The sequence below is a fragment of the Schistocerca americana genome, chromosome 3 (assembly GCF_021461395.2).
Source record: "Schistocerca americana isolate TAMUIC-IGC-003095 chromosome 3, iqSchAmer2.1, whole genome shotgun sequence".
Classification (NCBI taxonomy): domain Eukaryota; kingdom Metazoa; phylum Arthropoda; class Insecta; order Orthoptera; family Acrididae; genus Schistocerca; species Schistocerca americana.
Genome location: NC_060121.1, coordinates 111,531,247 through 111,543,727, shown reverse-complemented (window position 1 = coordinate 111,543,727; position 12,481 = coordinate 111,531,247). Strand labels below are relative to the sequence as shown.

The window sequence follows — 12,481 nt, the reverse complement described above, 5'->3', positions numbered from 1 at the left end:
ATCCCGATATAGATGCCTTCTGTGAAAACTACCTTGAACAGGCTGGTCAGAATTTCACTCATGGTGAAAACATATAAAATATAATGACAACAAATAGACCTGACCCCTTTGAGGAGGTCTTCATTGGGTTTGGTGTCAGTGATCTTGAGGCAGTTGTAGCAAGAATGATAACCTGAGTACAAAAGGCAACTAATATAAGTAGAAACACTTGAGTGTTAAGAAACTAGATGAATGGACAGTGGGGGCCACATCTCAACAATAGACTATAAACATTTGGCTCTGGACATGACAAAAACTATTTGTCAAGTTTAAAAGCATATTTGACCATGCACCGGGTAGATATGTACCCATTAGAAATGTTTCTGATGGAAGGGACCCTCCATGGTTTGTAGTCACTGCAAAGGAACTCCTAAAGAAACATAGTGTATGGCATAATAGGTGGAAAACAAGAAGCATTGGGCTATACATAGATTAAAAAACTAAAAACCCTCCTCAATTGCGAAAAAAGCACCTAGTGTTTACTGTTAACCCAGGTTTTGGCGTAGATAACTACACCTTCAGAACAACAATAAAACCCACAAGTGCCTAAGAAGACATTTGTCAATGATTAAAAGAACACCATAGCTATACATTTATAAATGAAAAAGAAAAGGAAAGCACAAACAGTACATATGTACAAAGTCAAAACAGCTACTTAACTTAATGGTCTACGCTCCATCTCACACCGGCCTATGTTCAATGGGCCATGACCCGCCATAAGTTTATGGGTCATGGCCCATCGAACATAGGCCGGTGTGAGGTGGAGCGTACACCATTAAGTTAAGTAGCGGTTTTGACTTTGTACATATGTCCTGCAGATTGACTAATAACTAAGTTGTATGCATCAGGAATTTAATGACTTCTGCTAAATACAAAAGTGTTTAACATTTGTGGGCTCTCAAAGACTTACTAGTAATAAGTAACGAAAGAACGACCTTATAAATTGTATGCGTGATATTAATTAATATCATATTGTTTACTAAAGTGGTTGTTTACTAAAAATGAAAGAGAGGCATTTTCAGTTCCATTCCCATATGAATTACTTATTTTATAGTTTTCGTAACAGCTGCAAATGTGAACTTGTGTAAGCAAAAAGTGTATTTTCATATACTGAATGTAGTTTTGCTATGCAGACACCACAGAACTGCAAATGTGGAGGCTCTGCATGTAGATCTGACCTGTAGCTATCTGGCACCTTCGCACAATATTCTATGTACTATTTTACCTGTGGAATAAACACAGTTGGTAACAGTAGTCGTGGTGTTTTGTACAATGTCTTTTTTACTAACATGTCTACTAACAGGAATACTGAAATTTGTTTTCAATCTGTACAGTGAATGGAAGAGTGACAGCCGCTACCGTTCAGAGGCTATGCCACATATCAAGACATATGGCCGAGCATCACCAGACTGGACCAGCCTAGCCTGGTTTCATTTGAGCAGTGCCAACTTGTCAAAAGCAGCTTGGGGCATGGCTAGCAAAGGAAAGACATCTGGTTCTGGGCACTACATTATGTCCTATGAACTGGGTGTACTGTTTCTGCCACAATTACTGGTTAGTGCTGAATCACCTCTTTTGTTTCTTACAACCCCCCTCCCTCCTCCCCCCCCCCCCCCCCCCGACACACACACACACACACACACACACACACACACACACACACACACACACGATACACAACAGCTCCCCAGTGTTTACCTTAGGAGTACATATTCTAAGGTAAAATAAAAATTATTCCTAGCTTCCAAACTAGTAATTCATTATTTAGCCAGAACTTTGTTTTCCCTCACTTTCACAGCATCTTGGTTCCTCTCGTCCAAGGGTCTGATTAACCTGCCCCTTCTTTACAAATCTTCCACATCTTGTCCCTCTTGCCTGCAGGAGGGAGGAACTAATAAGTTTCAAATGCTGGGAATAGATATTTCTTACTTTTAATATGTCCGTTAGCAATGCTGTATTTTTGCTCATGACGGTGAGTACTGGTGATCCACTTGTGTCTTAGTGTAGCTCCATACAGCTCATATTTTTGAGGAAAGTTTTGAGAACAACTACAGATTAGCAAGTATGTGAAAGAGGGCTGGATTCATATCACAAAAGTTTGCCCTCTGCATCCAGTTTCCACCCCCATCTGTATTGCTCTTTTTTTGCTTCGGCATCTGTACATGTGAGTAATACATGTTGCTGTTTACTGCAGTCCAAAGAGAGAAGAAATTACACATGGAAGTTTGTCAGTATGTTAAGCTAAGGAAATGAGGGCTCATCATCAGGTAAGTGGTGGATAACAGATGAGAAAATAAAGGCTACAAACGGCTGTTAACTTGTGCCTGCTTTAAGGCCTAACAGATAAGTGACAGCAGGGAGGTAAACTAATTCCATTATATTCTGCTGTCCCTTTTTATCCCACTGTGTGTGTGTGCGTGTGGGCGCGCGCGCGCATGCTTGAGTGTGCCAGTAAACAATTGACCATGGAATTCAAAGATCTACATCACGATTACAATCCAGCACAATTTTTGCCAGCTAACTTTTTACATAGTTCCAAAAGCATGAACTGCTCCAAAATTTGATGACATGAATATTATTTCCTTTGTATACACTAACCATCTACTAACATCTAGATTACTATGCTGTGTTATTTAAGTAAGTGCAACTACTTTAAATTTAATGTGGGAAGCACTTTCATTTTTTACTTCCATTTTCTGTTTTTCAACTTGACATATCATATATCTTGTGCATAAAAGAAAAATAATACAAAAGGAATTTGAAAGATAGTTTCACAATTGAAAGGATCAGACCAGTTCTGCATCCCACTAATAAATATGAGTAGTGTATCTTCAGATGTACTGTCACTATCCTTTTTTTCTTATTGTATCTTTCTAACATTCTGATATTTACTTTACAGATTGGGAAGTCAGAGTTTCGTGTTGGTAATACACTGGGGAATAGTTCAGCACCTTCATTTCCTCTACCATTCGATGTTCCACCTACACCATATGGTGAAAGAGATAAACCATGGGTTACTGAATATATGACTGTTAAATTTTAGTATGTAATATTTTGTGTAAAGCACCAATGTATTGTCACATTTTGTATTAGTGCCTTTATGTGAAGCACAGTTGCAAAGAACATTAAAACATTAATTTAATAAAAGAAATGTCCAATACGTAATTTTCAAGAACACTAATAAAGATCTTGGGTTAATATGTTAGGCATGTTTTACATTAATATTCTTATTGTAGATTAAGGGGTAACTTTTATAAAATTTAATTTATTGCATTATGGTGTTCTGTGATCCTAAAAAACTTCTAACAGCTTCAGAATTTAAGAGTGCTACACATGAATGAGAGTAGTGTGATTCCTGTCTTGAGGTCAGATGGCACTTATACAAGATAACTGCATATAGTAACGAGTGAGTGTCATCCTTTTTCTAGCCATAACAATTAGTGTATTTCATAGAATTGTACATAATCTTAACTCGACAACATCAAGCTGTTCATTGTCTTTGCAGTCATCTTTGCTCTGGCTTGGAACCACCAGTGCATATCTCACCAACATCGTAGTACACTAACTGAATAATATGGATTTTATCTCCTGCTTAACCCATAGGTATATTATTGCATTTTATGCACTACTGGTGTTCTGTACAGTTTCAGTATATTACAGTCCCCCTTAAAGACCACTAAACAGTTGTAATTTGAGGACAGGAAGGCTGAACAATGTATTGCTGCCTTACTTTGTGCCACTGTGCAAATGCAACTAGAAAATCAGTTCATTTTAGATAGCTGTTTGAATTTTTATTTTGTGTTGATTTGGTGCATCCAAATTAAATGGCAGAAGTTATCCACAGTAACATTTCAGAATTTAAATTCATGTAACAAAGATTTGAGATGCACGCTGACTCAAAGAGGCCACAAGATAAGTGATTGAACAGGCTGCTGATGATGGTGAAGATGATGATGAACATAAGTTTGTTGTCATATCTGCATGCCAAGAAGAACCTAACCAACCACAGGATAAGGATACTGCGAAAGGTACCCTTATAACTTAAAAAGCAAATGCCAGAACATTTACATGGAGTGCGAAACTTGAGTAACCAGTGTATTCAGTACCCGTTAGGTTGCTGAAGAACACCATATGTAGCTCATTATTGTATAGCTCTTATGTCCTGTACAAGAAAATTTAAGGTAACCGAAGATAACTTTTTTTCATCACTGCTTCATTTTAATAAGACTGAGATGTTTAAATATCAAGTTTTCATATATTTGCTAATAATTTATTTTCAGTATTTCAAATAAATACAAAAACATCTTCAAATGAAAATGGTTCAAGTAAAATTGAAATCATATTTAGAGTATACAAGAAGGAATCAAGAAATATTCATTGGTTGATATAATACAGTGCAAGAAAATAAGTGACGACAGTTCATTTAGTTTAAATTAAAACAAAAATGCAAGCAAGATAGGAATATTCAGTTAGAGTTGACAGAAAGTATTATATTTCATATTTGTGGAGATCTTTCTCAGCATCACTTAATTTTTGCAATACAAAATCTTTAATAAGACAAGTGTCTCCTGTAGCGAGAGCATCTGTTTTTCACAGATAGTTTTCCAGTAACAGTAGTGGCTGAATTTGCAAATACGCTGGGCATGGAGATAAGCTCACACTGCATTTAAGGCATTGTGCTAAGCAGTACCACATTGTTCACACATGGTAGTTCCACTTTTGTAATCAGCAGCTCAAATAAGACAAAAATGTTCAGAAAAAGATGTGTTCATCAAATTTTGTTTTTAAGTGGTTGAAATATACTGAAGTAACATAGCAAGTACAAAAATGAAAGTACTGAGATACAAATGGATACAGAATTTTGGGTTCACTATTATTTAGCCCAAAACAAAACAAAACCAAACCAGAGTCACCTGTTGAGAAATGTATCTTTCAAATTACTTTTCCTGTATTTTAAGAATCTGTCTAGTTAATCATGTCCTGAAAACAAGCAGCATAAAACTCTTTGGACTGGCATGATAATCAGTCAGGTTTCTCTTTATACAGCTGTGTCACTGGAAAAATGTTTGTCCAAGAAGCAATGATTAAAAAGACCAAACAGATGGCAATCACTTTGTGAAAGGACAATATTGTATTGATGATGTTTGAACATTTTTCCTATTTAAAAATTTAAAGCACCTCATTTGTCTAGTTAACAGCAGGACAGCATGCAATGTGATGAGCAATAGAAACACTCATTTGGTGTCATGTTATTTTCACTTCCAGTGGATGGAGCTATGAAGTTTTTTATAAGATCTTATAGTAGGGGTTACGGTTTTCTTGTAAGAATGTAGTACAAGACCACAAATGTGACGCCATCTGTTGACTAAGAACTTTTTCCCCTTCAAAGGTGACTCTGGTTTGGTTTTGTTTTGGGCTAAATAATAGTGAGCCAAAAATTCATCAACAGTGACAGTTTGGATTACAATACAATTTACCCTCATTTTGGCAGTAACTGGCATGCTATAATACCACAAACATTCTGTGTATTTTATGTTGTCCCTTCAATATAAAGAGACTGTGATCATGTTATATTTCCAACTTTTAGAAGTGTGTCATTGCATGTAAACAACTAAATGACCTGCTGTAGCGTCTACCAATAAATCCCGAACTCCCATGTATAAAACAGCTACAAGTGTCTGAGTACTTCACAAATGAGTTAATATGTTAAATATTTGCCTTTAAACATGTAAGCAAGAAAAAGCTTAGCAAAGGATTGAAATTATGTTTACGGTTTGTTGGAAGTCTCTTAAGTACTCTCATAATAAAACATTGGATGACTCTGAACTGGGTAATTTGTGCACCATATTAAGCAAAAACTAGTTTTTCATGCATCTCCTGAACTATGTGTCAAACAATGATATAATTTTGTAGATACACTAAGCAATATATGTAGATACTGTCTGCAATGTATGTTGGGAATAGAGTTAGTATTAAAGAAGTAATGAATTAAAAATCAAGCCTGCAGCTGAAGTCTGAATGCACGGACAACAAAAATGAAATAAGCAATGAACTTTTTTCCCTTTCACTATTTTGTGAGGTTGTTTTATAAAGGTTTGAACTTCATTGGAAGTCTTTAAGTGTTCTCATTCTCAAAGACTGGATGAATGGAGTCCCTGTATTTGCACAGCATCCTCTTACACTGCCTCAAAACAGAGGCAATTTCTATCTATAATGTTTGTCTTATTGTATTAAACTTTTAACATAACATTATACCTCTTAAAGAATAAATTATGATAGCATTTTAAATTCAGCCAGTAATCACGATAAATATTGAAAATCAATTTTTGTACCTCCTATGCTGCAATTGATACCAGGTTCCACAATAACATTTTAATAATATAGACAGTTACCCTTTAGTTACTCTAAGTCAATTAATGGCATGTGTCATGCACCAGAGAACTTGTACAGCCAGTTATATACAGATTAATGTGGCTCGCTGTACTCACTGCATAAGGGTAACAATTCTCTGTGAACATTCGCCACTACATCCACATACATATTCTGGAAGCCACTGTGAAGTGCATAGCTGTGGGTACTTTCAATTGTATCACATGGTTCTTCTCATTCCATTCATGTAAAGTAACACATTGTGCAGAACTGAACAAGCAAAGTGTGGTTTAACTCTTCTTCAACTCCAGTTACTCGCACATTCATTCCAGGACTGCCTACTTGTCACAACACTCACTCTTCAATGTCCAGGAAGCAACTGTGTGAGGCCTACCGCAATCCTTTGCCTTTGTTGTGAATGATCCCACACAAGTGTGCCCATACCAGAGGGCAAGGGGGGGGGGGGTCTGCTCCTCCCACTCCCCCCCCCTTTCACACTCCAGCTCTTCAGGAAAGTAAAAAATATAGTGCAGTCATGTTTTTCTCTCTGAAGAAAATTGTTTTGAAGTCAGTAGTATGCACTTTTCTAACAGGGTCAGAAATGGGCCTTTTTTGAGTAAATATGGGTCACCCTCCATACAGACTATTGCATGGGACCCCTTGATTCCATGCATGATGAACATTTTTGCAGACTGAATGCAGCACTGAGGATGTCATTCAGCATTCTTGCTTGTTGATTAGTGCCGTTAGCTAAGCAGTAACAGAATAAAATGTCTGCTGTTCCATGGATGGAATAATATGGCTCTGTTTTGCTGTTTACATTGTTCACATGCAACTGAATCACTATTCTTATTCTGCACAACCTCAAAACAATATCTTCAGGACAGTTGACATAAGAGACAATTGTAAGTGCTTTATCTGCATCCCACTCAAGAGGACTAATTCGTATTCTACCAATACAAAATGAGTCACGAATGTCAACAGAAAGGGACCAGCCCACACCTCTGAATACTGACATTTCCCTGACACAAGTGTAGTTGCCTATATCAGAAACCAGTATTTACTTTTGAAGTTTACAGGATATTTTTTCATAGTTTTGATCTATCACTTGCAAAAATATCATACCCACACACCATATATTATCTGTTATTTCATTCTTTCTGAGCACAGCCAAAGTCTGATGTGACATAGAATTATGTTGAGGATTTTTATCACAGTGCATGGGAGCTTCACCACATACTGTAGTCGTGTTACTTAATTTACCTTAGATAATTCATTTCTGATGATCCCTTTATCATGTTGTGATTTTCCCAAATATTTGGGTAGCATCCATTTAACAGGTGTCACAAAATTTTGGAACATGTATAAAAATATCTAAGAAAAGGCGATGTTTGAAAAACAAAATCCAAATAGGAAAATGAAGTCAAAATGCTGAGTGAAGAAATGGGAAAGAAAAGTAATGGCTTTAAAACCCAGTTGATGGTAAAAGGAGTGTTAATTGAAGGGCCATTTCCTACTTTCAGGAGCACTTGTTCTGAGGCAAAGAATTTTAACAATTCAATGACCTATTATTGTGTTCCATAACATTTTCTGTAATTTTATAGGAACTTTTTGGCTTCTAACACTTACTATGAGTTTAGTGGCCCTTAACCAGAACAACGTACTAGCTGAGAAGCAACTCGTGTATTGGCTTTCTAGTTGTTGCATATGTTGTCAGTTTTGTGACTAGAATACACTGCAGTAAGTTGGTGGATTTTACAATCAGGCTGTTCTCTTGGGTAGAAACACGAAACCCTACAAAAATGTTTGAGCTGGAAGGTTTGATAATGATGCAATGTTGCATGTGACATGTACACCATATAACTCAGTGTCACGCATGACAGGTACACCAGGGGTGTATGTGTGTGTGTGTGTGTGTGTGTGTGTGTGTGTGTGTGTGTGTGTGTATATATATAATAGAAGGAAACATTCCACGTGGGAAAAATTACATATAAAAACAAAGATGAGGTGACTTACCGAACGAAAGCGCTGGCAGGTCAATAGACACACAAACAAACACAAACATACACACAAAATTCAAGCTTTCGCAACAAACTGTTGCCTCATCAGGAAAGAGGGAAGGAGAGGGGAAGACGAAAGGAAGTGGGTTTTAAGGGAGAGGGTAAGGAGTCATTCCAATCCCGGGAGCGGAAAGACTTACCTTTGGGGGAAAAAAGGACAGGTATACACTCGCACACACGCACATATCCATCCACACATACAGACACAAGCAGACATATGTCTGCTTGTGTCTGTATGTGTGGATGGATATGTGCGAGTGTATACCTGTCCTTTTTTCCCCCAAAGGTAAGTCTTTCCGCTCCCGGGATTGGAATGACTCCTTACCCTCTCCCTTAAAACCCACTTCCTTTCGTCTTCCCCTCTCCTTCCCTCTTTCCTGATGAGGCAACAGTTTGTTGCGAAAGCTTGAATTTTGTGTGTGTGTGTGTGTGTGTGTTTGTGTTTCTATCGACCTGCCAGCGCTTTTGTTCGGTAAGTCACCTCATCTTTGTTTTTATATAATATATATATATATATATATAATTGTTAACCTTCGTTGTCACTGGTATGCAGCTGCGATGAAGTTATTAATGATTTTATGATACTTTCAGCTGACATTTTCTTACTTTGATGTATGATTGTACAGTTTCAACCTTACGCCATTTACATCTAAAACAGAAGCATTATACATTGAATGCATTAGTATCACTTATAAATGAAAAATACGAACAATTCATATCCCATGATATACCAGGACAATTGTAAATTACTGTATGGAAGATTCGTTAATAGTGCATATGCTATAGGGATCTTTGTCCCCCTGTTGTAATTATGACCAAATGTAATTGTCATTAAATAAATTAGAAATATTTTTTGGTTATTATGGGAGCACATTACTTTTGAACAGTTGTTACATAGATGTTTGTATATAAAAAGGCAATGTATTCAGCATATACAGATGGTAGACAATGGCTGTTATTCTTTATTTGGGCGTAAACTATTAACATGTATTTAATTAAGATAAAACTCTGGTGTATAATTTGCATTTTAGCATAAAAATTTTTTAAAGCAATGCACTTACAGCTGTATAATGAAAGAGTAATGAAAAATGTGAAAATCGAAAAAACTTTTATGACCTACTGTACAGTTGCATGATCTTTTGCATTAAGGTCACTTCTGTTAACGAGTATAGTGATGACTGTGCATTCTGTGGTTCTATAATACTATGTCATAGAACTGAACAAAAGTTGTTTAGCAATTTCTTCCATCACGTCCATGACCTTTCCATAAATTATGTGATATTTGCAGTAATTTATTAATATTATGTATTTTGTGATTGGCATCTTTTAAGTGCGCAGCAAAGGCAAAAGTGTTGTTGTCATTGTCACGTGTTCTGTAAATTGGATGCTAATCTTCCTTTGTTGAATTGTGAATTTCTTATGTTGTGTCACTGAATAGGATTAAAAAGTCGTTGACATACCTATACCAATAAAAGATTTCTTCAGGTCAGTCTGTTAAAAAACTTGTCTTCTAAAGCGTTAATGAAAATTATCAGCTAATGTACATGCTGGGCAAGAAACCATTCCTACCCCATTTTCTTAGAGATAAATTGTTTAGGAATGAGTAGCAGTTTTATGCAATGATTAATGATAGGAGTTCAGGAAGGAAGGTTAGCACCTGATTTAAAGAACACATGACAAGAAGTCACAAAGCTATTCCACCTTTCCGGCATACTTTACGATGCCAACCACAAAATACCTAATATTAATAAATCACTACAAATATTACATAATTTACAGATAGGTAAAGTCATGGATTTGGTGAAAGAAAGAGAGATTTATGTCAATCTAAAAGATCAGTTGAACAGAATGTTAAATGAACAAAAAGACCTTAGAAATAAAAAATCCTAGACAACTTTTCAACCGAATAGTAAGTAATGAAAGTTTTATTCAATTTCATCTTTTTCATTACACAGGTATGAGGTGACAAAAGTCAAGGGATAGTGACATGCACATATACAGATGATGGTAGTATCACATAAACAATGTTTAAAAGGATAGAGCATTGGTGGAGCTGTCACTTGTATTCAGGTGATTCATGTGACTAAGGCCACACAATGGGAATTAACAAAATTTGATCTCGGGATAGTAGTTGGAAGTACATGTGTGCGACATTCCATTTTGGAAATCATTAGGGAGTTCAATATTCTGTCCTCCACAGTGTCAAGAGTGTTCCGAGAATACTGAATTTCAGGTATTGCCTCTTACAACGGACAACTCAGTGGCTGATGACCTTCACTTAACGACCAAGACATGGTCGTCAACAGCTAACAGCACAATATCGCCTGCACCAATTCTCCTCGGCTCATGACCGCATCAGTTGGACCCTAGGAGACTGGAAAACCAACTGCTGGGCAGATGAGTCCCAATTTCAGTTGGTAAGAGCTGATGTGGCACAGATCCCATGGACCCAAGTTGTCAACAAGGCACTGTGCAAGCTGGTGTGAGCTGTGTTTACATGGAACTGACTGAGTCCTCTGGTCCAACTGAACCAATCATTGACTGGAAATTGATATGTTCAACTACCTGCAGACCATTCACAGCCATTGGCAAGTATTTCTCTGGTCCCAAGATCGTAACCCAGTTAACCTTCTGTGGGAACATACCAATCATAGCATTCTTTGTATTAATTCTGTCGCACATACTTTAACAGACGTGGGAAGCACTGCAGATAGAATAGCTCCTGATACCTGTTGAGGTTTATCAGCAGTCAGATTTGAGTCACTCATACTGCTACATGTGCTGAATGTGCAAGTTTCCAGAAGACAGTCATAATATATGATTGAACAGTACATATCCTAAAATACGGATAACAGTAGTTGATGTAAGCTACTCATTTCTTAACAGGTTTACAGAAATGCCAAGTTGTTTCCTAAAGCAGCTGGAACTTGTTGTGCACACTACTTGCGAAGTGGAAACACTGTATTGAATAGCATAATTTCTAAGCACAAAAAAATGAAAAGATGTTGGAAGCATGAGTCTAAACAAAGAGTAATGAATGAAATGTATATGAATTGTCATTTCTAGCAAAAATAATTCAATTATATCATAAAAAATTAATTGGATAGAGCATCTGGGTGAATGATTATGTCTAATAAGATACATGAAGAAATCACAATTATTTTGTTTTGTAGATGAACAAAGCCCCTTTCTTTCTGATAAACATCACCACTTTCTGTAAAGAGTCGGATGCTATGGAATATTTTATGTAAATGAAGTTCAATAATGGGTGCAATGTGAGTCATGGACATGGTAAATACACTGTCTGTCGAAAGAAGTGTGTAATAGCAGTAACTCTTTCTGTAGAAGACTAGGTAAGAAATATATAAATTTTAAAAAAAAATATCTAAGATTAAACAGATGAACCCTGTGTCAGTAGTCTCCTTTTGGGATGAGATGGGTGTGGGGGCGAAGTAAAAGTGTTGCATTAATTCTCCAGGATATTTTGAATATAGTGACAGCAAAATTTGATAAGTTTTTTGTGTTATGTTACTCCTAATACCCAAATACAAAGAGCACATACTGCACAAACATTGCTGTCCATTAGCAGAAATTGACAAACATTTCAGAATGATATAAATAAGATGCAAGCAATGTTGATTAAATCACTTTTGTTATGCGGGAAGGGCAGGGGCATTGGGGGACTGCAAGGGATATGTTCATCTCTCACATTTTGGTCCACTTTTCCTGTGAAAGGATATTCACTTCTTGTGCCCTCATCAATGACTGCTGGTCCTTGTGGAATTGACTAATCATACACATTTATAAGGAACAGCCAAACATCACCATTATGACCTCTTCAACATTTCAAATGTTTCTGATGTGGTATCAACACCTAGGTTACTTCAAATTAGAAATTTTCTTATTAATTCCATAATGAAAAATATAAATGCCGAATGCTACACAAACCACCTGGATCAAAACCTGTGACAAAAGAAAAATAATCTTCTAGCAAGAGAATGGAACTGCACGAG

The 12,481-nt window shown here is 36.6% G+C and overlaps 1 protein-coding gene across 2 annotated transcripts in view; it reads left to right on the top strand.

The window, feature by feature from the left end:
• LOC124605788 (probable tyrosyl-DNA phosphodiesterase) overlaps window positions 1-3,244 on the top strand; it is a 100,596-nt gene extending 97,352 nt beyond the window's left edge. For both annotated transcript variants that reach the window (XM_047137679.1, XM_047137678.1), the window contains exons 10-11: window positions 1,374-1,593; window positions 2,939-3,244. In XM_047137679.1, coding sequence (XP_046993635.1) covers window positions 1,374-1,593; window positions 2,939-3,082 — 364 coding nt within the window. In that variant the 3' untranslated portion in view covers window positions 3,083-3,244. The remainder of the gene's footprint in view (window positions 1-1,373; window positions 1,594-2,938) is intronic.
• The last annotated feature ends 9,237 nt before the right edge of the window (window positions 3,245-12,481 follow it).